We start from the raw sequence: 20,680 nt of genomic DNA, 5'->3' as shown, positions 1-20,680 counted from the left end.
TGAGCAGGAGATTGAAAGAGTTGATTTACTGAACAGCAGTGTTACAGTTTGAGACAAACTTTAACAGCAGACAATAACCCATAAGGGTTATTCCTTTTGGGACAAGAATCCATCTTGGATGAAGTGCATGCTGCACTGGCTGTTCACCAGCTGTGGTCCATCCAGTAAAGAACAAAGGGAAGTTTCCATCTCATTGCAGCCCTCCATGGAGCTCCAGCAGTTATACAGGAGAGGTATCGTACTGGCAGGAAACACAGACCTAAAGACTGTGTTTGGTCTTTAGGTCAAAAAACACGACAAATGTTGTCAGAGACCATGTTGCTGCTTTTGTTGCAGTTGAATGCTTTGGCAAACTCTGGGAAGTTCTGAAGGGAGCCCAGTACTCTAGAGTGTTCAAAGGAGACCGGTGTTAGTGAACTTTGTGTGTCAGAGGGTTCCTGCTTTTTAAACTGTACTTTTAAGTCATGAAGTGCTGATTTATGTACTTTGAGTTATTACCTGTACATCACTGGACTGTGTATATCCATTTTAATGGAAATAACAGCTTGCTGTGGTCGATATGATCCACACCAAATCTTAAAGAGATATACAGGATGCAAAGTATCAGACAAGAAGGGCTTCATGAATTCAATTACAGATGTGTCGGGTATCCCACTGTATTCCTGGCACCCCATCCCAAAAGCATATTCATGTTTGCAAAAGATAAATAGAAATTATTACATTTTCTGTAACTGCAATGTCATGTTGAGTGTAACACTTTATTTGAAGGGGGGTGAATAAGACTGTCATGACACTTTCATAAACATGACATAACACCTGACATGAACATGAATAAGACTTCATGAATATTTATGACTGTTGTCATAAAGCGTCACTTGGTAAATTATGACACTTTTAATAAAAAGTTGACATTATTCAAAATGTCTTTGTTATGACAACTTGACATTAACCAAGACATCATTACTGATATAAATTTGTTATAAAAGTATTACTGATTGTACTTTAAAATTTAGGTAAATTTATGTTATTAAAGGTAAAGTTTAAACAGTAATGATTTCTTGGTTAATGTCAAGTTGTCATAACAAAGACATTTTGAATAATGTCAACTTTGTATTAAAAGTGTCATAATTTACCGAATGATACTTTATGACAACAGTCATAAATATTCATGAAGGCTTATTTATGTTCATGTCAGGTGTTATGTCATGTTTATGAAAGTGTCATGACAATCTTATTCACCCCTTCAAATAAAGTGTTACCTAGTTGGGGTTATCTAGAACTGAGCTCACTTACCATGTTCCCAACTGTATAATGATGTAAGCGAAAATTGTCCTTCATAGGAGATACTGCAGTTTTAAAGAGGTGCATAGCAACTTCACAACTTTGAGATCATAGTTTTTGTCTTTCGTGAATGACATTTTTCTCAAGACAAAAAATAGGAACAATTAATGACTAAAATTAAAAGGTTGGATTTTTACTAAAGTGGTTAGTGTCATCATGTACCTGCTATTAAAAAATGTTCAATTTAAGGCAAATTGTTTTACAAATTAAAGCAGGTCATAATTCTCTTACAGTAAAGCATTATCAAGTAACTATTGAGCTAGGCAGAATGAATTATGTCAGGAATATTGATTAAAAATATTTAATACTGAACTTTAATAAACATTTATCAATCTAAACTTTTTTTGTTTGACTGATTACCTGTGCAAAGTTAAGAAAGAAGAGTTGATCATGTGAAAGGTCAATCCCAGGCAGTGGGAGCTCCTCTCCATTCCTCTCCACAAATTTCTTGTATGCCTATAATAAAATGCAAAATTGCATATATCTTAGACATAGTGAATAAATGTTTGATTTATTTATTTTTCAATAACGCACTACATATATTTCTCATTTATGTTTGCCTCCACAGCTTCTACGTTACAAAGTACACATTTGCTATTATAATAGACATCTTGCCAATTCAGTTCTGTTTTACACAAAAACAAAAAAAACAAACAAAAGTAAAATCTATTTTTCGGACTATTAAACTAGTCAGAATTTTGTGGTTCATTTCTAGTGTTTAGTACAGTTTGATTTCTTTCTGCTTGTAGTCATGCTCTTTCCTGACCCTTTTCAGCATGACATAATTACTATTAATAATTGTTAAATAATTACTGGCTGTCCCCTAACAGACAATGTTGTCATTGCAACCTGGCTGTGCCTTTATCTGGTGCACTAATGAACAGGAAGAAAATTTAAATTTTCATGATGTGCCAGACCAGTCACTGGTCAGGTTGGCTCAAGCAGAACATTATAAGACAATGATGACAAAGCAATTTCTCTTTGCATCTCTAATTCAGAGTAATAATCTTGAAGCAATTTTTATGTAAAATTGTATCTTTCCAAGATCTTATTTTACACACAAAACAAGATCATTTTTTTATGCTTAAATAACATATAAATCTTTTTACAGAGTTTTAATGACTTTAGACTGGTTAGTGACCCTCAGTTGATCCAGAGTCACAGTACCAGAAATCACACCTTCATAAAACCTAACAAACATGTCAACACCCTGACAAACAGACTTCAATTTTTGTTTCAAGTTGCATGAAGCAGGTCACATATGTAAACAAAAACATATTTTTACAGTATCTCCTAAGTTCTTCACCTGGTATGCCTGTCGAATCCCTCCATTGTCAGCTATGTTCTCACCGAGGGTCTTGTTGCCATTCAACTAAGGAGAAAATAAAGGTGCAGAGTGCAAAAGGTAATTATGAAACCTGAAAGTTTTCTCTCCATATTTTCAGTAAGCTGCAGATATCAGTTTCTGGGTTATGAGAACGAATTACCCAGGGAATAAAAGAAGCTTTGTTCAAAGGAGCAGTACAGAGGAGGATGGATAAAAGGAGAAGCACTCATATGTCAAAATAAAATACTAAAGACACCTAAAGCAGAGAGAAGATGAAGCTGCAAAACAGGAGGAAAGATTGAAAAATGACAGATGGACAAGCTGGAAAAGGCAACAGGAAATCTGGTAAAATCAATGAAAGTAAGGTTAATTGGAATTTTGCATGTAATATTCCAAAAGAAAAAGGAGCAAACATACATGTAGACCATTAGCCAGGTCCCAGGAAAAGTTGCTGTACTGGTCAGCCAAACACTTTGAGAGTTCCAGGAATTTTCTATAAGAATCAGGAGTCCACCAGTCCTTCCGAATGCCATCCTTGTCATACCTGTGACCTAGAGACACAGAACAGATGTCTGGGATTTAGAGATGGGAATATTAACACGTATTTATACTCCAATAATAATTAAATAATGAAAACTGCAAGTATGACCCCATTTGCAAATTTTAAGTAACATGAAACAAAGGGCAACATGTTTATCTATGGCCCAAACAGCCAGACGAAGCCTCTGCACTTCCCCTGTTACACTAAAATGACTAAACTGTAAAACTGAATGATGGAATTTTGACGCTTTGAAATCGTAAGCTTCCTATGGCTAAAAATGATTGTTAGATATTAGAATTTGTTATGTGTAAATAAGAAGGCAGGTGACATGCCTGAGGTGGAAAATAATTTACATGACAGTACAATTACAAGTACAAATACAGTTCAACATCCTGAGGCCAAAGGCATCATAAGGTGAAACAAAGCTCTTTAAGTGGTACCAGTTACAGGTGGAAGTTCATCTATTCACAGACTAATGTAATCCAGCAAAACTGTAAGGGAGAACAATGAAGTGGAAAATGCATACCGATGTAATCAAAGCCATGTGTAATCTCATGACCGATTACCATGCCAATTCCACCGTAGTTGAGAGATTTAGGCTGGTCTTTGCTAAAGAACGGGGGTTGAAGGATTCCAGCAGGAAACACTACAGACAGAGAACGCAGTTTTAAATTTCAAAATATGTCAGGCTTTATGTTTTATGACTGAACAAAATGTCCAGCGTTCATTTGGTACCTATTTCATTAAAGTTGGCCGAGTAGAAGGCGTTGATAACAGCAGCTCCAATTAACCACCTTGAAAAAATAGATAAAAAAATTGAGAGCAGGTGTTATTAAATGATGACACTATGAAAAAGCACCGAGGCAAAGTAAGAACCCTACTGGAGGGAAAGCCTGGAAAATTAACATACAGCTTTTAAAGCCCAAGGTCAATGTAGGACTCCCTGCTGTTAAAGCTGAACTCTGAATGCGTGTGGGAGTTTGTGTGGTAGAAAGTGAACACACTTCACAAAGAATAAATGAGTTTAACACTGTAGTAGGCCACTCTGCTGGGATCATAAATAAGACAGATGATTTAATACCAAACAATGCACTTTTCATTTACAACACATCTGGAGTAAAGCTGGTAAATCTCCACAAAAAGAAACCTTACTCCTCCTTGTTGACTTTGACTCGAAGTCTCCGCAGGCGTTTCTTCTGCACGTACTCCATGTTCTGCAGGACGTTTTTAAAGTACTCCTCTGCACTGTAGTTCAGCTAACACCAACACAGCCAGAAAAACATCATGACCGAGTGTTGATGAAAGCCGTCAGCACTCGGTCATGTATTCACGAGGGAAACTCATTACAGTCAAATATTCACAGGGAAGTTTTAGTTAGGATAAGAAACGCAACTTTCCTAAAGTATTTTCTATTACAAGAACTTAGTGAAATATGGGTAAAAGTATTTTTTCATAAATATTTACATCTTTGTACTCATTGTTTAGATATTCATCATCCATGATGTCTTCAGAATAACCAACGTGTTCACGGATAGCTCGGGCCTGGAAAAAAAACAACAACAAATGAACACAAAAAAAAGTCAAAAAAGACTAAACCTGGTCTACTTGTTGTAAATAGAAAAATAAGTTGATTCTTGAAAATGAAATTCACACCTTCTCTTCAGCTGCTTTTTTGGTCTCTTCATCCATCCAGGTGAGGTCATTAAGGTTACTAATGAAAACTTCCCGAATGTCTTTAATCATCTCCTCCATCTAATCTCACAACACACCAAAGAGAGCAAATGTCATAAGATGCCAATGGTAGAATAGGGAAATGCATCATGAAAAGGTTCTCTGGTCTGCTGGTTGTTTCTGTTCATCAATTCTAATTGAATTAGAAATAAGACAAATATAACTTCAAACTATTAACACACTTCCTAAAATTAGGCCTTACATATCCACATATCAGAACGATTCAGACTTGCATATTACTTTGTTCATAAATTTGTAATTAATGGCAACTGCTTTGACATTATCACTTTAAAAACAACAATATATTCTGAAATTTTTTATATTTCCATCAGGATTTTCCTTGGAGGACTTGACCATACATGTGACTAAAAGAAATAAAAAAAGGTCGACTTAAAATAATTTATTTTTTCTCCAGGTGGCAATGTCATTGTCAGTTGACCTGTTAAGAGTTTTCCAAAACCAGGAAATAATCGGAGCTTTCCCTTAGTGTTGAAAGAGATAGGGATGACTGAATGCAAACTTCTGAATTTAAAGAAAATTACAAAAAAAGACGCCTCTTAAGTTTTCTGTCATTTAGGAAATATAAATAATTTGGTTATTCTAACAGATCTAAAACAAGAGATGTTTGGGGTAGCTTAACTTCAAACAGTGAGAAAAAACTTTTGCCTTTTTACGCTGAATGTACAATTCTTGTTCCAGATATAATAGGGAAGGATATTAAAATAAATGATCTTGCAACCAAGGGAAAGAAAAATAACTTTATAAAGTCATAAAATTGTTTAATGATACTATTGTCATTACACTCCATTTCAAACCTGCATAGTGTTGTTGAACCTCTACAACAGATTTTTTTTTTCCTTGAGGATTTTTTTATGATGTCACCCCCAAGAATTTCCACATTTTTAAATGCATTGCTTCACATAAAGAATTAAATGAACTGAGACCTACTCTGAGACCACAGCAAGAGAAAACCCAAAAACCCCTTGTCTCGTCACATTAGTGGACCCCTTGCTTACTCATTGCACAACCCTTTAAAAAAAGTTGCGGTTTGCCACAAACTGGCAGAGACCACACAGAGATTTTTACGACAAGCCTTTAGGGGAGATTGCTGTGTGTGGACACATGCAGATTGTACAAATTTCACAATAAACCTTCACTGATTTCATCTTAGTTTTACAGTGAAAGCTTCCACTTAGCTGTATTTATATTAAATATGCATGGTGAGCAGCTGAAACTAGAGCTAAACAAGAAACAAGCTGCTTACAGGCTTGGAGTGCTTATTTATTAATTAATGTTCCAGTACACTGAATGTCTCTTGACCGCTGATATATAAATGTGTAAGAAGAGGTCTGTTGATAGTCTGAATGATCAATCAGCTACTTCCCACAGATAAAGAAAATATATACAAAAAATTGAATTACTTATAGATGCATAAATCTCCTCAGAAATATTTTCTATAATGGATTAATCTACATGTAAGGGATTTCTAACTTTAATCTCAGAATTCTGACTTTGATCTGAGTAGGCAAACATCTTTAAAGAAGTTGAGATGCTTAAAAGTTACGACGGTGTCACTCATACATGACACAGTATTGCGGCAAAGCCTGCGTGTGCACACACACACACAGAGGCACACAGTTGAGATTTACAGCGTAGGCGGTGTGAGCCTGAAAACAAGGACGCCTCATTCAGCTGCTTCCCATGGATGCAAGCACGACAACACTGAGGCACAGACACGAGACAGGTGACAAAATTACAGATGTCTCTTAAACTATCTCGTTCTGTATATGGCTATATAAAAACACTCACTATTTTCATGTCATCAGTTCAGAATGTCAATGTAAATGAAAGCTGTTCAATAAAGCTTTTTGAATCGGTCCAGTTCAGCCTCTACCTACCAGCTCTTTGCTGTTCTCAGAGAAAGCCTCCTGCACGTAGAGCCGTCCCACAGCTTGCTTCAGGTAGCTGTTGACGTACAGTGCACACAGTCGCCACACAGCCACCTCTGATGTTTTACCGGTCAGAACCTTTTGCGAAGGTGATGAGACAACATAATGAATGTAGAGTGAAAGAAAAAGGATGGGTTATAAAAAAATGTTTACAAGAATCTACATGAAACAAGAAATAAAGCACTGCATCACCTAAACATTTTAATAAACAACCCCAGATCATAGCACTGCCCCACAGGCTTATCCAGTAGGCGCTAGGTAATAACTTCGCTTGTCTCTCTTCTTATCCTGACGCGCCCATCCGGATAAGATGGGCGCGTCACTCTGGAAGATGGTAAATCTTAACTCAGACCACATGATCTTCTTAAATTGCTCCAAGAGGTTTTTTTTTTCCCCATTTAGCCTCACTGATTAGTTGTTTTCTAAAGGCTACACAGCTGTTCAGTCGCAATCCCTCGAGTTCCCTTCTCATTGTGTGTGTGGAAATGCTCTTACTTTCACTATTAAACACAGCCCAGAGTTCCACTGTTGTTTTTCTTCTATTTGATTTCACCAAACATTTAAGTGATCACCGATCATGATCATTCAGAATTATTTCCCAGCCACCTTTATTCTTAAGTAGATTCTGCAATCTCCTTAGATGTTTTCTAGTGTTTGATGAATGACAGTGATTGGACCCTTCTCAAACACACCGACATTTGTTCCATGACCAATGGGTAAATTTATGACAAAGACATCTTCCTTGTTTTAATGACATTTCAGAGTCTGTTAAATGTAACATCTATAAGAATTCCTTGTACCTTTTTCTTTTCAACAACTACAAGTAATTTTTTACACCTGTACAACAACTTTCCACGTTGAAATTGTTATAAAGACGTTGCAAGGACATTCATCCAATCCAATCCAACTTTATTTATAAAGCACTTTAAAACAACCACAGCTGATACATAACAATAAAAAAATAAAAAAAATGTATTTATAAATTTATTTATAAAAAAAAATAAATAAATAAAAACTCTTACAGTTTAAAAACAAACAAACATACAATTTAAAACTAAATCCTGCTGGAGTTAAAAGCCATTCATGAAAGTAGTTTTCCCAAGTCAACATGTCAAGGTGATATCAGGCCTTACCTTGTGGAAAGTGTTACTGATGTTTCTGTAAGGTTGGCTCAGCCACTCTACCATTCTCATAACAAACCGCCAAACCAAGTAGTTTTGCAGATCCCTGAGAGAAAAAAAAATGCAGCAAGGACAAGGAGATCGACATGATCCTGCAGTGATCTAACAGCAGAGTGTGACCAGGTTTTTCTAACCACATCCTGTGCTCTCACCTTGACAGAAACGCATACAATTGTACAGGTAAGCAATTTCTCTGAAAAACAATAACCATCTCTGACTTGTGTAATCTTACACACCTCTTGGTGTATTTGGCTAATACAGTTTTGAGTTTTCTAAAATAGTTGGGGTAGTTGTTGATGATTATCTCCGATTCAGGAACCGTGACATTCACTGTCTCCATTATCTTAGCTGTGAAGTAACTCCAGTTGAATTTCTTCAGGTTGAGCCAAAACACACACAAAGAAACCAAGTTTGAGATATTTAACACAAAGTTTAAATAATAGCAATACTCACAAGCTAAGATGTTAGCATTACCTGAGAGTCAATTTCAAAGGTGAAGTTTCTGTTCAGCTTCCTTAATTCCATCTTGTTGTGAAGTAACACTTGATTACTCGGAAGCATCTGTGGGTCAATGGCCTGGGAGAAAAGGAAACACAACAAAACGAAACATAAGACTAGAGCTTAAAAATTTCATGAAAATTATGAGTTCCCAACACATTTACACTCTTGGTACATCTCCAGAAGCATGAAGCATGTGCAGCTCAGGAGGCCTCGGGTCTGTAAATGTCAGAGTTTGAACTGTTTAACTGCTTTGTAATACTGAGAAGCAGAGTGGAGAGGAAGCAAAGCATGTGAGCAACAGGAGAAGCACAGACTGACAAAACAGGGTTACAAATCTGTTGTGACCGGTTAACAAGCTTGTCTCAAAAAGATGTGTATATGCCCAGAATTATTTTGTACTGTGAACTTTTTCTTAATATGCTATCTTATGCCGAATGATGCTGGTCACATAAACACCTAATAAATATGCAAGGGTTTTAAAATACTAAATGGATAAATGTGGCCACACTTCTCTGCTTTTACATTTGATTACTCCACTATTTTAGCTGTACAAGTAGACCAGATGTAAAAAAAACTAAACAAAAAGAAAGCATGTATACAGAAAAATGGTAGGGTTTTGGAGAAACCACAAAGGGGGTAATGTTATTTTCCCCATTGAGGTTACTGACAAGAAAAGCTCTTACTCCCCAAACCATACATTTTTGTTTACATTGAATACTGCAAAGGACTTTGTTTTTTTGTTTTGTTTTGTTTTTGGCTGTGCCTTAGATATGATCAGTGTCAGTAGCTGTCTTTAAATGAGTTCCAAATCCAAAGTTTCCACATCCCAAAGTCCAGTACTGGCAGAGACCAGCACTGGCTGCCTTTCTAAGAGTGTCTTCAGGGCAAACACTACGACTGTTGGATCCAAGCAGACCATCAATCCAGAGAAGACAGAGGTTAAGGTGGAAGAGCTGTAGAGCAGTTCTTGGGAAGTAATTTAATTATTACAGGAGATAATAGGGATCATAGGGCTTTTAGGGCTTTAAAGAACATTTTGAGCAATTTTTCTTTATGTTGTAGTAATACCTTTTTACTTAATTAAAATCATTAAGGGGATCTTAGTGTGATTAATAATGTAGCTATTGGACTAATAAATCAACAATGAATACCCAGAGGTTTTTTTAATCATCAATAATTAAGTGTAGAGTTGTTCATCTGATTTGACTAATCAAAGTATTTTAGGTTTGAGCAACAGATTATTAACATGCACTCCTTACTGATGGAAAAACAAACTGCGAAAGTCCAAGAGCTAAACAAAGACAAGAGCAAACGCCAAACTGTGCGTCACATTTCAGCTTAAGTGATCTCTGAAAGAATAGACGTATGCTCACACTGATGATGTCTCTCTCCAAATCCACAACTCGTGTCACCTCTGCTTTTATGTCTGTTTCGCTGATTTTCAGTCCCCGGTCAGTGCGGATCAGCTTTGCCATGTCAAACATGAACTGCTCATAAGCTTGACATGCCTGTAAAGCATATTTTAGAATAATAATGTTTGTTTTCCCAAAACAAAAAGTGTCTTCTCACAACAATGCACAGACCAACTGTTGCTACAGCTACTTCCTGTAGCTGCTTTTTGTTTTATCAAATCAACAGTTCACAATCAGCTGTAAAATAAAACCAGAAGAGAGGATGACAACATTTGGTCCGTCTTACTTTTTTCTCTTGCTCTCGATGAAGGCGGACGCTTTTTTCCTCTGCTCCCTTCCTGCCCTTTTCTGCCCTGCTTGCTCTGTTCCTGTCTTGTCTTTTCCTATATTTTTGGAGCCTTTCTTTGCACATCACCCAAATCTACAAATTATGGATCTAGTCAACCGGTCTCTCAATGCAACTGATCAAATTTTCAACCAGAAGTCTGGGCACAGGAGAACCCTCTTGTCCTGAGGGGACACACCCGGCGGGATTCACCCTGGATTTATTCATGATAACAGGATTTCTTCTGTTTGGAGCTTGTGGATTCCTGGATTATCGACAAATTTGTGATGCACTTGGCCGAACTAGCGAACACTTTTACTCTTGGTGTGGACAGGGACGAGGACTCTAAAACTCACCAACAAGTTAGAATCGATCTTGGAGAAGTTGCTAGTTTCGGTTCAGTGGAACGATCAAACTAATTTGGAAGATTGGGAACTGAGATGTATCGGAGAGACTTTAGGGAAGATTGAAATTTATAATCTTCCCGACCTAAGACATTCTGTTTATGAATTGGCTTTCCTGTGTGGCCTTGGAAGGGCTGCATATTTCTAATCTCCTTGAAGATATGTAAACACAACGCTCCTTCCCACCTCTCTCCCTCCTTATATCCATGGAGCTGTGGAGTTGAGCTCTCCTAAGGACATGAAGCCTTGATAAAAACAGCTCTATCGGACTTTGCCAGGAGGCTCAGCCACCTGGTTTCATGGCCCTTTGATGTCACCGCCTTCAATCATATCTCTGTTTTGTCCTTTGTTTTGTCTGAATGTTGCGATTTGCCCCAATGTGTCCTTTCCTCTTTTTTGTGCTCCTTTCTTTGGTTTGTTATTTTGTTTCTATTTCCTTTTAATTCATGTAAATCACTTTGAATTGCCTTGTTGCTGAAAATGTGCTATACAAATAAAATTACCTTACCTTAAAAAGATTTTCTTCCCCACTTTTTATTTACAACAAACCAGTGAAAGGCAATGTTTTCCCTATAGCTTAATCCAAACTGTTGCATTTAAGCAGTGCAAAAATGTTCAATTATGACGGTGATGCTTTCATTGGGTTGGACAATCTGGCTGAAAAACATCACAATTTGACTGTTTTGTATCAGTTAATAGACAATTATTGATATACTGATTGATAATTTTTTTGGTTTTAATTAGTTGAAATACTGCCAAACTGGTAGCATGAACTTTTCTGTTTCCTCCACAGTGTTCACTCTACGCCATTGTTTGTTGTTCAGCAGTTATGAGGCACATTGGTGAAACCTTAAAGTGTTGCTGCACAAGTTTCTCAACAGGTTGTGGCTTGGTTGATCCCGTCTTCCATGCTCAGCTGACTGTGAGAAGTTAAGAAGCTATTGCCTTTCCTCTGCTTACATTTCCCAGAATGCAGAGTGGTTCTGGATCGGAGTTCAGTGAATTTTGTTATATATTGAATGTTCTATTAGATGTAGTATCTATTAATTTGATCTTGAGTCTGTCACAATATGCATTATTGATTTTGTTGTTCAGCCCTGTGCTTCATGAGACGCCAGCTTTCCATGTTACAAAATCTTTCAACAAAATAAATCAGCGCAAGCACAAATTAACATTTTCTACTGCTTTGGTTACGAGTTACTTACACATGAACAAATAATTATTAAACATTTCAGCACACCTCTGCAAAGCGACCTTTGCAGGTGTAGTAGTCTCTGGACAAGAGGCCAAAGGACACTTGCGGGCCAAACTGACAAAGAATAGAAGACAAAAAAAATCAAGACAATATTCTTGTTACCAGAAATAAAGACCATTATGTAACCAGTTTTGCCCAACAGATTGAACTCTTTCATTACAAGAGACACTTGTTCAAGAATTTAAGTACGTCTGATTTATCAGCTGTCTCACTGCATACAATACAAAAATTAACTTTGATAGTTTGATAGTTTTTTTTGTTGTTGTTTTTTTAATTAATTTTTTTTAATTTAATTTTATTGTTTTCCAAATTCCAGGAATCTTTGCTACACATTTCAATCCATATACTACACTAAAACATTTTGGACTGTGTTTTAGTCCAAAATTATATTTTTGTAATGTTCAAATATTCTGGGAGATTGTGTTTTGAGGTTTTTATCGACTGTAAGCCAAATAATCAAAACTGAAAAAACAAATATACTTGAATTGTCGTTTATCCACTCCGTCAAAATTAGTAAAAAATTAACATATTGAATTTTAATTTACTTGGCTTTTAGAGGTTTTACAGTCAAAAGCTTTGTACGCACATGAATGATGTGTGAAGTGGAGTCATTTTCATCAGTGTAAACCATAAGGTGAACCAGGAGTGGTGTTGCATATTTCCAATTTAACCTGGCAAGGACATCCTCTAACCTCCAGGTTTTCCCTGAAGAAATAAGATTGGAGGAAGGATGATGTGCGAGGGAAGAACTGCAATAAGTGATTTATGGCAGTGAGAGGAAGAAGGGTAAAAATGTCATACCATAGTCATTCTCCCAGTTGTCCACAGCCATAGGCCACTCATAGATGTCTGGCAGCATGTCGAGCAAAGGAGCCCCTCCTTTCTGCTCAATTAATGCTACAGTGCAGTATTGATGAAAGTCAAACAGGAATTAGCTTGCATACAGTAATTTTACACAAGCTGAAAAAGTATAATCGGAACATGCATAAAGATTCACTCTAATTTTGAAATTGAAATTGTAACCTTGTAAGACCCGTTGTTGTAACTTTACAACATATCTATTACAAACAAAAAAAAATTGTAAAAATAATTATTTTCTTCTATGTTTTTACTTAGAAGTTGAACCTGTTTGTTCAGTCCTGGAATACTAATGGACAATTTGTATACAAATTCTCCAACTTGAAAAACAAAACAGTGGCTGAGCAAGATCTCCGAGTGCCACATTAATTAAAACGTAGTCAGTAAAACGTTTAAGAGTTTTGGGTGACCATTACAATTTCTAGATCATGTATACATATATAATGTTATGTGCAACAGTATTACAAAATGAAAAGATGAGCATGTTTGATATTATATCTGATATTACATTTTTATCTTCCACATTCTGAAAGAAACAGACAACCTTCAGGAATTGTACAAAGTGATGCCTATACAAAACATAACAGTTTATCTAAAATGAATTAGTCCATTCACATCTCATGTCTGCTGACTCACTCTGGTTTGTGCAGGACTTGTAAAGTGTCTTTGCCTTGGTGAGAGCAGCAGCCTCGCTCTCCACCTTCTTTTCAAGGACACCTGCATATAAGCACAAACAAAAGAACATATGATTGACACCGCATTTGATCAATCATATTATGAAATGGCTGTTCCCAAGCCAGTAATATCTAGAGAGCGTCATGTAGCTAATTTGCACATCCCATATTCTTTCTTGAATACTTTTTACTGGTCAACGCAGTCACTAAATCTAAAACAACAGATGTGTCGCCAACAAAATTTCTGTCACAGGGATATATGGCACCTTGGGGTTTGTTCTGACATGAATAAATCAGCTTCGTGCATAACTAATGTATCCTTAGTGCGTCAAACTGAGCAGAAAGTTAAGTCTGTGTGCCCTTGTGCGTAAAGGTATTTACAGGATTTTTTCTCACCAACGTTTTGTCAGTATGTGTCAAAGCGAGATATATTGCTTCAACGAAACTTCTAAATGAGTCACAAGAGTGAAGTTTTTTTTACATACAGTACTTTGTGATTGACTAAACTGATATTACTACTGCAGAATTTCATAAAGGAACTCACAGAAACCATTTAGTGGGTTTTTTTCATCCTCAACTTGTCTTAGATTTAGCTCCAACAGTGTGTGTGGTATGTGTGCTCTTAACATAGTGTGTAATAGAAACTATCAGAATGTGCTTATGTTCCTAATTCCAAGGTGTAACCACTTCAAGATGCCTTTAACTGAAATTTTCTTTTGAATAAAGTTAACTTGCCTTGCTGTTTGTAATAGTAGTTATTAGACTTCTGCTCAACTGCAGTCCACACAATGTGAATATCCCCCAAACTCTGAAATAGGTCTTTTTGGTTTTTTTTAACAATCAACTAGAGGACTCAACCTCGAGTCCTCAGGAGATGTTGTTCTGCAACTTTGAATGACTCCAGTGCTTCAAAACATCAGAATTCATTTTCTGATTATTATCAGGAACTTTACTGTGTTGAGGGGGAAAAAATTCCCTGAATACTGTGGTCATGTCTGTGTTCAGGGAAACAAGCTGTTGAGTTTAAAGTCTCTCTTTTTTACTTAAAAAGACTTTCTTCCAATCAACCATAATACAGCACTGTAAAAGAAGCATGCTTCTTTAGAAGCAATCTTTTGTAGCTTCCTTTGTTTAAGATATCAATGACTCTACTGGACAATGAAGCACTCTTCGCCTTGAATGTGTAGGTCACAGCATGGAATGTCACAGAAAGTATTAAAAAATTTTTTATCAAAATTTACAGAGAAAATAAAAATGCTTCACATATATATCTGAGTTTTAAATGGATTATTGCATAACTCGTACTTGTGAACAACAAAAAAAAAAAAGCCTTTTAATATACTGTCACTTTTGAGGACGACTTCCAACTCGGCTTTTAAGATGTTGTACAAGCCATATTTGGTGTGGGTCTCTGGGATTATGTTCTTTTTCATCCATCCTCCACAGGAATATTGATAGAAGTTGTCACAAGGATCCACGCTAGCATCCATGTTCCTAATGAGGCGAGACGCTGTGGGAAATTGAGAAGGCAAGCTTTAGGTTTATTGGGAGGGAAAAACAAATAAAAAAATCTTAAACAAGTATGAAATAATTTGCAACAGTATGAGCTGGAAGAAGCCCTATAAAATTACACAGATGAAATACAATTTAGTTCTGCTAGGGAGACTGTCAGGACTGTAATAAAACTTACAAAGAGAGAGCTCTGGAAGTCAGATAAATAAATGTCTCCTTAATTAATACTCTGATAACCAAAAACTCCAAATTAAACCTCCACACATGAAAAAAAAAGAATCAGTCCAACATCACAGGTCGAAACAAGTTCAACTTTTAATTAGGTCTTTTTCAACAGCAACCTACAGCCACCTGATTATTAAAGATCCTCCAATGTCACTAATTAATACTTTGGCATTCTGGGAAATATGTTTAATCATCTTACACCAAGGTGTTCAAAGAGAAGATTAGCTATGAACCTGTTGAAGGGTGAAGGCTGCAGCTGATTAGCTGAATGCTACAAACAGGAAAGCAGCTAAAAAGCTCTGATTAGAGTGATCTAATCCTCCTACAGAGCTAAAGGGCCAAACCGCTCATTTCAGATACCAACACAAAACTTAATGTGTTTATTCCTCACTGAAAAGTGAGGTGGAATGATTTAAGTCAGGGATAAACGCTAAGAATTGATTGAGGTTGTTTTGATTATTTTCACTGATTTAATTAAAGAAAGTACATTTATCTGTGAATAATTTGCACTGAATAAGACTATGTTTTAGCAAAGCTTGTTGCAAGGTAAGGGCTCTTTGTTGCAGGTCTTACAATAAAAATGGAAACTAAACTGTTTACATGTTTAACTAGAAAAATTGGGAAATATTCTTTGAAGTGTCAAGTTTTCAGTCAGTGTAGATTTAAAACAAAAATCAGTCTTGGTGTTTTGCTGTTTTGATCCCTATTAATTACACATTAAATAAAATGAAATTTGAAGCATTTTCCATTTTAGGATTTTTACTTGTCTGTATTTTTTTTAAAGTCTGTCATCTAAAAGTGTCCTCCTAACATTGTTTAAATTTAAATGTGGATCTGCATCAACTGCATGAACTAGCAAACAAATTCATGATATTCTTGAATTGTTGTCAAAGGACACCCAGAATCATTCTCCCGGCTGCAAACTTCCTCCAGGAAGCACTTTGGGTAACCCCGTTTTGTAACCTTTGTTGGATAAACTCCAACTTCTAAGACTTGGAACTCATAACCAAAAAAATATCACTAAACGATTGGTTAGATTGCTGTAAAATCAATTATAGTCAAGTTTTCTGTTGTTTATCAAGGAGACAAATAATTTTCAACATAACATTTAATAAATCAAATGTAAATAGTAGGAATATTATTATTTTTTCTAAACTTAATCTCATTGTACATTATTTTATTATCTTTTGAGATGTTTGTTTCATTTCCTATAAGAAGCGAACTCCTTGGCTGAATGAACATTTCTATATGTAGTAGGGATGATCATTTCTGTTTTACTGAGGTTTTGACTGAAAGAGAACATGTCTCAGTCAAAGAGGCCGTTTTCAGTGAGCACGTCTAAAATGCTTCCGCAGCAGCCTCACTTCTCCCATGCCGGCTCCCTCTGGGAGAAGTCAAAGCCTTCAGGATGAAACAATAGAGAGAAAAAACAAACAAACACAAGCTGCTTACCTGACTTTGTGCAGTCAGCTGTGGTGCAGATTTCATCTGTAAGACAACGTAAAACACATTTGCATTACTTAGCGGGTTTTTCAGCATTCAGTGGTGATTATATCTAAATCAGTTCCTTCTTCTGCATTTCTTTTTATTGATTACTTTGTTGCACATATGTAACGCAAAACTCCTCACAAGTGCAGATTACAATCTGACCTTTAACGAAGCGCTCTGTGGGCTATATGAGTGAGCGCACATAAAATGAACATAGTTGAGTGTAAACATGGCTGCATAGCCAAGCCACTCAGTGTTCATTTCCCTGACAAAGCAGTTTACAGCACAAGACTAAAAAAATTAATAATAGCGGCAAATGTTCTACCCTGTCGTCCTGGCCTCAATGTTGGCTGCTAATGTAAAAATTACTCAAAAAATGTTGGAGGTGATGCTTTGAGTTCCATTACCTCTGCCATTATAAAACTGTTTGTCTGAGGTTTGCTCTAATCCCACATGGGGGCAGAGGTGGCGTCATGTCAATTGGATGACCTTTTCTGTCAGGATTCTGCCATCATGACCTGTTGAGCTTTGTCAATAATTAATCTATAGATCACCTGCTTGTGATAACTGATACTCAAACCCCATTCAACTGCTTATTTTAAAGCAGACACACGAAGGAGTGAAGCTGAAAGAAAAGGCTTGGGCCTCGCTTCTCAATTTTCCATTTTTCTTAGATCATCATCCATTTTTCAAAAAGACAAACATTTTCTAGAAAATAGGAATCAAGCCTACATTTAGAAATTTGAGACACTGTTTTTGAATCATTACACCCTTTTTAAGGGGATGTTTGAACACATATGCAAATTTTTCTTTTTCTTTTTTAATTCTATCCCAGAGCACAGCGGATAAAAGCACACACAGAACACATATGAGCAAAGGGCAACACTTGTGCATGTTTCTTAATTGAAACACTCACTTGACTGGGTGGCAAGCGAGATGACAAGGACTACAATGACAATGAAGAGCAAAGAGGCGACAGCAATGAGGCAGATTTCCAGAGAGGTGAAAGAAGGCTTCTTTGCCGATTTTGGGGTATCGGTCTCTGTCATTCTCAGGTCTCCTCTTTCACCAGCCAGCTGTATCAACTCACCTAATAGGGGATAAAACCTTAAGTCAATTCATTAACAAAGCTGTTCCAGTCACAGCTTCCTGTCACTCTTACTGGAAAAGGTCCTGTTTGCACCAGTTTTCTCTAGAACCACTTGCCATCAGTTTCCAAAACTCCAGACCAGCCTACAGACTTCAACAGAAACTCAACAGAAGGGCCTCAATGCCCCCAATGGACACCATGAGACCGTAACTAAATGGAGAGGTCACCATCACTGTGGTAACCCACCATTTCGTGGAGTTGCTGTCATTGCCAAGCACTTCCATTTTCTTATAATACAGCTGACAGTTGACTCTGGAATATTTCAGAGGGAGAACATTTCACAATTAGATTTGTTGTAAAGGTGACATCCTATCACAGTTCCACACTGGAAATCACTGACCAGAGTGACCCATTCATTCACAAATGTTTGCAAAAACAGTCTGCACGTTTTGGTGCTTAATTTTATACACCTGTGGCCATGGAAGTGATAGGAACATCTGATTCCAATCATCTGATTGGGTGAGCAAATACTTTTGAAAGGGCAAAGGAAAAAATGATGTAGAAAATCAGTTATTTTTCGGTCCCTCACTGACCGAAAAGCAAAGAGGAGGAGGATTGGTGATGTCACTTCCCTTACTGATAAAGAATAAATAAATGCTACATTTTAAAGTATTTACTGACAAAATTACAAGTGTTCAAAACAACCTATGTTTTTGCTTTATGGTGTAATAATTTATTGGCACACTTTACCTTGTCGTTGTCGTTAGAGCTTTCTTTGATTTTCAAATATATTAATGTGTGTGAGAGAATTTGTCAATGACAGGCATTAACTTAAAATAGTTGTCGAATGGCGCTTTTTGAAATTCAGTTAATTTACTTGTACGACAAATTCAATATGGCGGACGCCGTGGCGTATCGCAGCAACCGGTTATCATATCAACGATGCAATCTATTACAGAACAGTTCCTTAAAATACGGATGTGTATGTATATATATATATATATATATATATATATATATATAATTTTCACATTAAGGCCCAAAAATAAAAAATGGGTTTTCTTTTTTTTTTACCTTTTTCAGTCACTGTATGTTTGGAGTTCTAAAGTTACAAAAACTTTGTCAATGAAAACACTCTTACTTTTTCACTTGGCAATTATTGATAGCTTTTTATGTGTGCTTGCCTATCAATGGTGATATTTTTAATTCTACTAAAGTGTATTCCTAAGCACGTACACTTACATTTACGATAATTTAAGTTGGTTTCATTATTTCATAGATTTCCAACAGATATTTGGTTGGTGCAGTTTTCATATAGTAGCTAAACATCTTATTGTACTTATGAGGCCTATTATTAGCTTTCTTTAAATGTGAATAACTGTCTACATTAGTTTATTTCTTACTACTTTACCCAACATGTCACTTCACTTTGAAATTTGGACAGTGACAAGGGACTTAAAGTAGCACTTCTGTCAACTGATCAAAATAAAAAAGTTAAACACAACTTAGTAAAGCAGTGAGCCATATGATATTTAATTTGATGTTTTTCTCTCTCTTACAGGCCCCAGGAAATCCTTAGAGGTCATCCTATGTGCTTTTTAGTCCCTTTATCAATTAAAAATGTTTTTTTTTCTTTGTTTGAATATGTTTAGAGATGACTTCTAATTTATGAAACACCTTAAACTTGTTTGGTTAGGTCTTTTGGGAACAGATTTAGAAAAACATAAACAGTGCATGTGCCTTGGGCATGGTTGTGACTTACATGCACTTTCCAATAACAAGCCTACAAACCCTCTGTAGAGTTCACAGTTCCATCCCAACAACATAATCTTCTAATAGTTTGACTTGGAAACTTTCCGTCAGAGTGGTTGCATCATAGTTTAATAATGACTACTAGAGACACTTTGTCTGTACACAGCTGTCTTTCATTACAAAGTTGCTTTGTGATCTTTGTCAACTTGCTTCATGCTTCGGAAGCAAAAAGTCCGAACCATAACCTTCCCCGTCAACTTGGTCTCTGTTTGACACTAACGACAATAAACACACAGTATACTTGAAAATAAGTACAAAATAAGGTAAAAACATTGTCCGTTAGAATGGACTAAAATGTTTAGACAGCACATTTTTATTAGTATTACCTACTAGCATAAACTAAAGTTAATGTTTGACACAAAGTTTAAAGGAAGTAAAGCTCACCTTCTTATCCGTGAATGTATAACGAGACGTACATTTTAAAACATTTCTCCATCTTACTTGTTGGAGGTAGGCTTGAACTTTGTAAATTATTAATGCTAAATTATTTTTTAAAAAGGGTCAAAACTGACATTTTAAAAACTACTGGCGTACATGTACACTAGCAGCCAAACAACACCGTAAGTGAAAACATTTAATTACTTAACGTAACAAAAAACTAGGCGTTAGCTAAAAGTATTTTCAACGATACAATAAGGGAAGTCTTTCATGTGGCAGGAAAATACAGCTATTTATAGTTTAAAATGCATAATTTATTTTGGCTAAAAAAATAGACCAAAAGAAGAAAGATATGAAAAACGTACCGATTAAGCTCAGTTCAATCACACGAGCGAGTTCGTCACTATGGCGACGGAGCTGAAGTCTGCAATTTGTTACGTACGCCACTAGGACCAGACTGTTTTAGGCTCTTCCACGTCAACTTCCGTAATCAATGATATGTGGCTGGTCTTTCCATTGAAAATCTTGTTTTCTAATTTTTACACAACGACAGGTTCAAATAAGGTTGTCAACAAAAGTAACAGAGCTAACCTACACCACCATACAGACATTATCTGCATCATTTAAACTGAAAATGTTGCTATGATAGTAAAATGCTTGTTTAGGCCTTCGGGGC

The 20,680-nt window shown here is 36.3% G+C and overlaps 1 protein-coding gene across 4 annotated transcripts; it reads right to left on the bottom strand.

The window, feature by feature from the left end:
* Positions 1-20,627, bottom strand: LOC103474713 (neprilysin-like). 4 transcript variants are annotated; one of them, XM_008425866.1, is made up of 23 exons: positions 20,370-20,627; positions 17,641-17,814; positions 16,689-16,724; positions 14,842-15,009; positions 13,462-13,542; positions 12,769-12,864; positions 12,554-12,672; positions 11,953-12,021; positions 9,945-10,079; positions 8,545-8,646; positions 8,307-8,443; positions 8,023-8,116; positions 6,839-6,967; positions 4,863-4,961; positions 4,674-4,751; positions 4,362-4,465; positions 3,945-4,003; positions 3,736-3,855; positions 3,086-3,219; positions 2,648-2,713; positions 1,702-1,797; positions 499-575; positions 1-384 (listed from the first exon to the last, which is right to left on the bottom strand). In XM_008425866.1, exons 2-23 carry the CDS (start codon positions 17,771-17,773, stop codon positions 285-287), a joined length of 2,232 nt encoding a protein of 743 aa, XP_008424088.1. In that variant the 5' UTR covers positions 17,774-17,814; positions 20,370-20,627; the 3' UTR covers positions 1-284. The 4 variants fall into 4 exon arrangements, with proteins under 4 accessions (XP_008424088.1, XP_008424089.1, XP_008424091.1 ...); XM_008425867.1 differs by having other exon boundaries at positions 14,848-15,009; XM_008425869.1 differs by lacking the exon at positions 9,945-10,079.
* Between the last annotated feature and the right edge of the window lie 53 nt (positions 20,628-20,680).

The sequence above is a fragment of the Poecilia reticulata genome, linkage group LG13 (assembly GCF_000633615.1).
Source record: "Poecilia reticulata strain Guanapo linkage group LG13, Guppy_female_1.0+MT, whole genome shotgun sequence".
In the NCBI taxonomy this organism is placed as follows: domain Eukaryota; kingdom Metazoa; phylum Chordata; class Actinopteri; order Cyprinodontiformes; family Poeciliidae; genus Poecilia; species Poecilia reticulata.
Note: the sequence above shows the minus strand (reverse complement) of the source record. Positions and strands in the feature narration are given on the sequence as shown.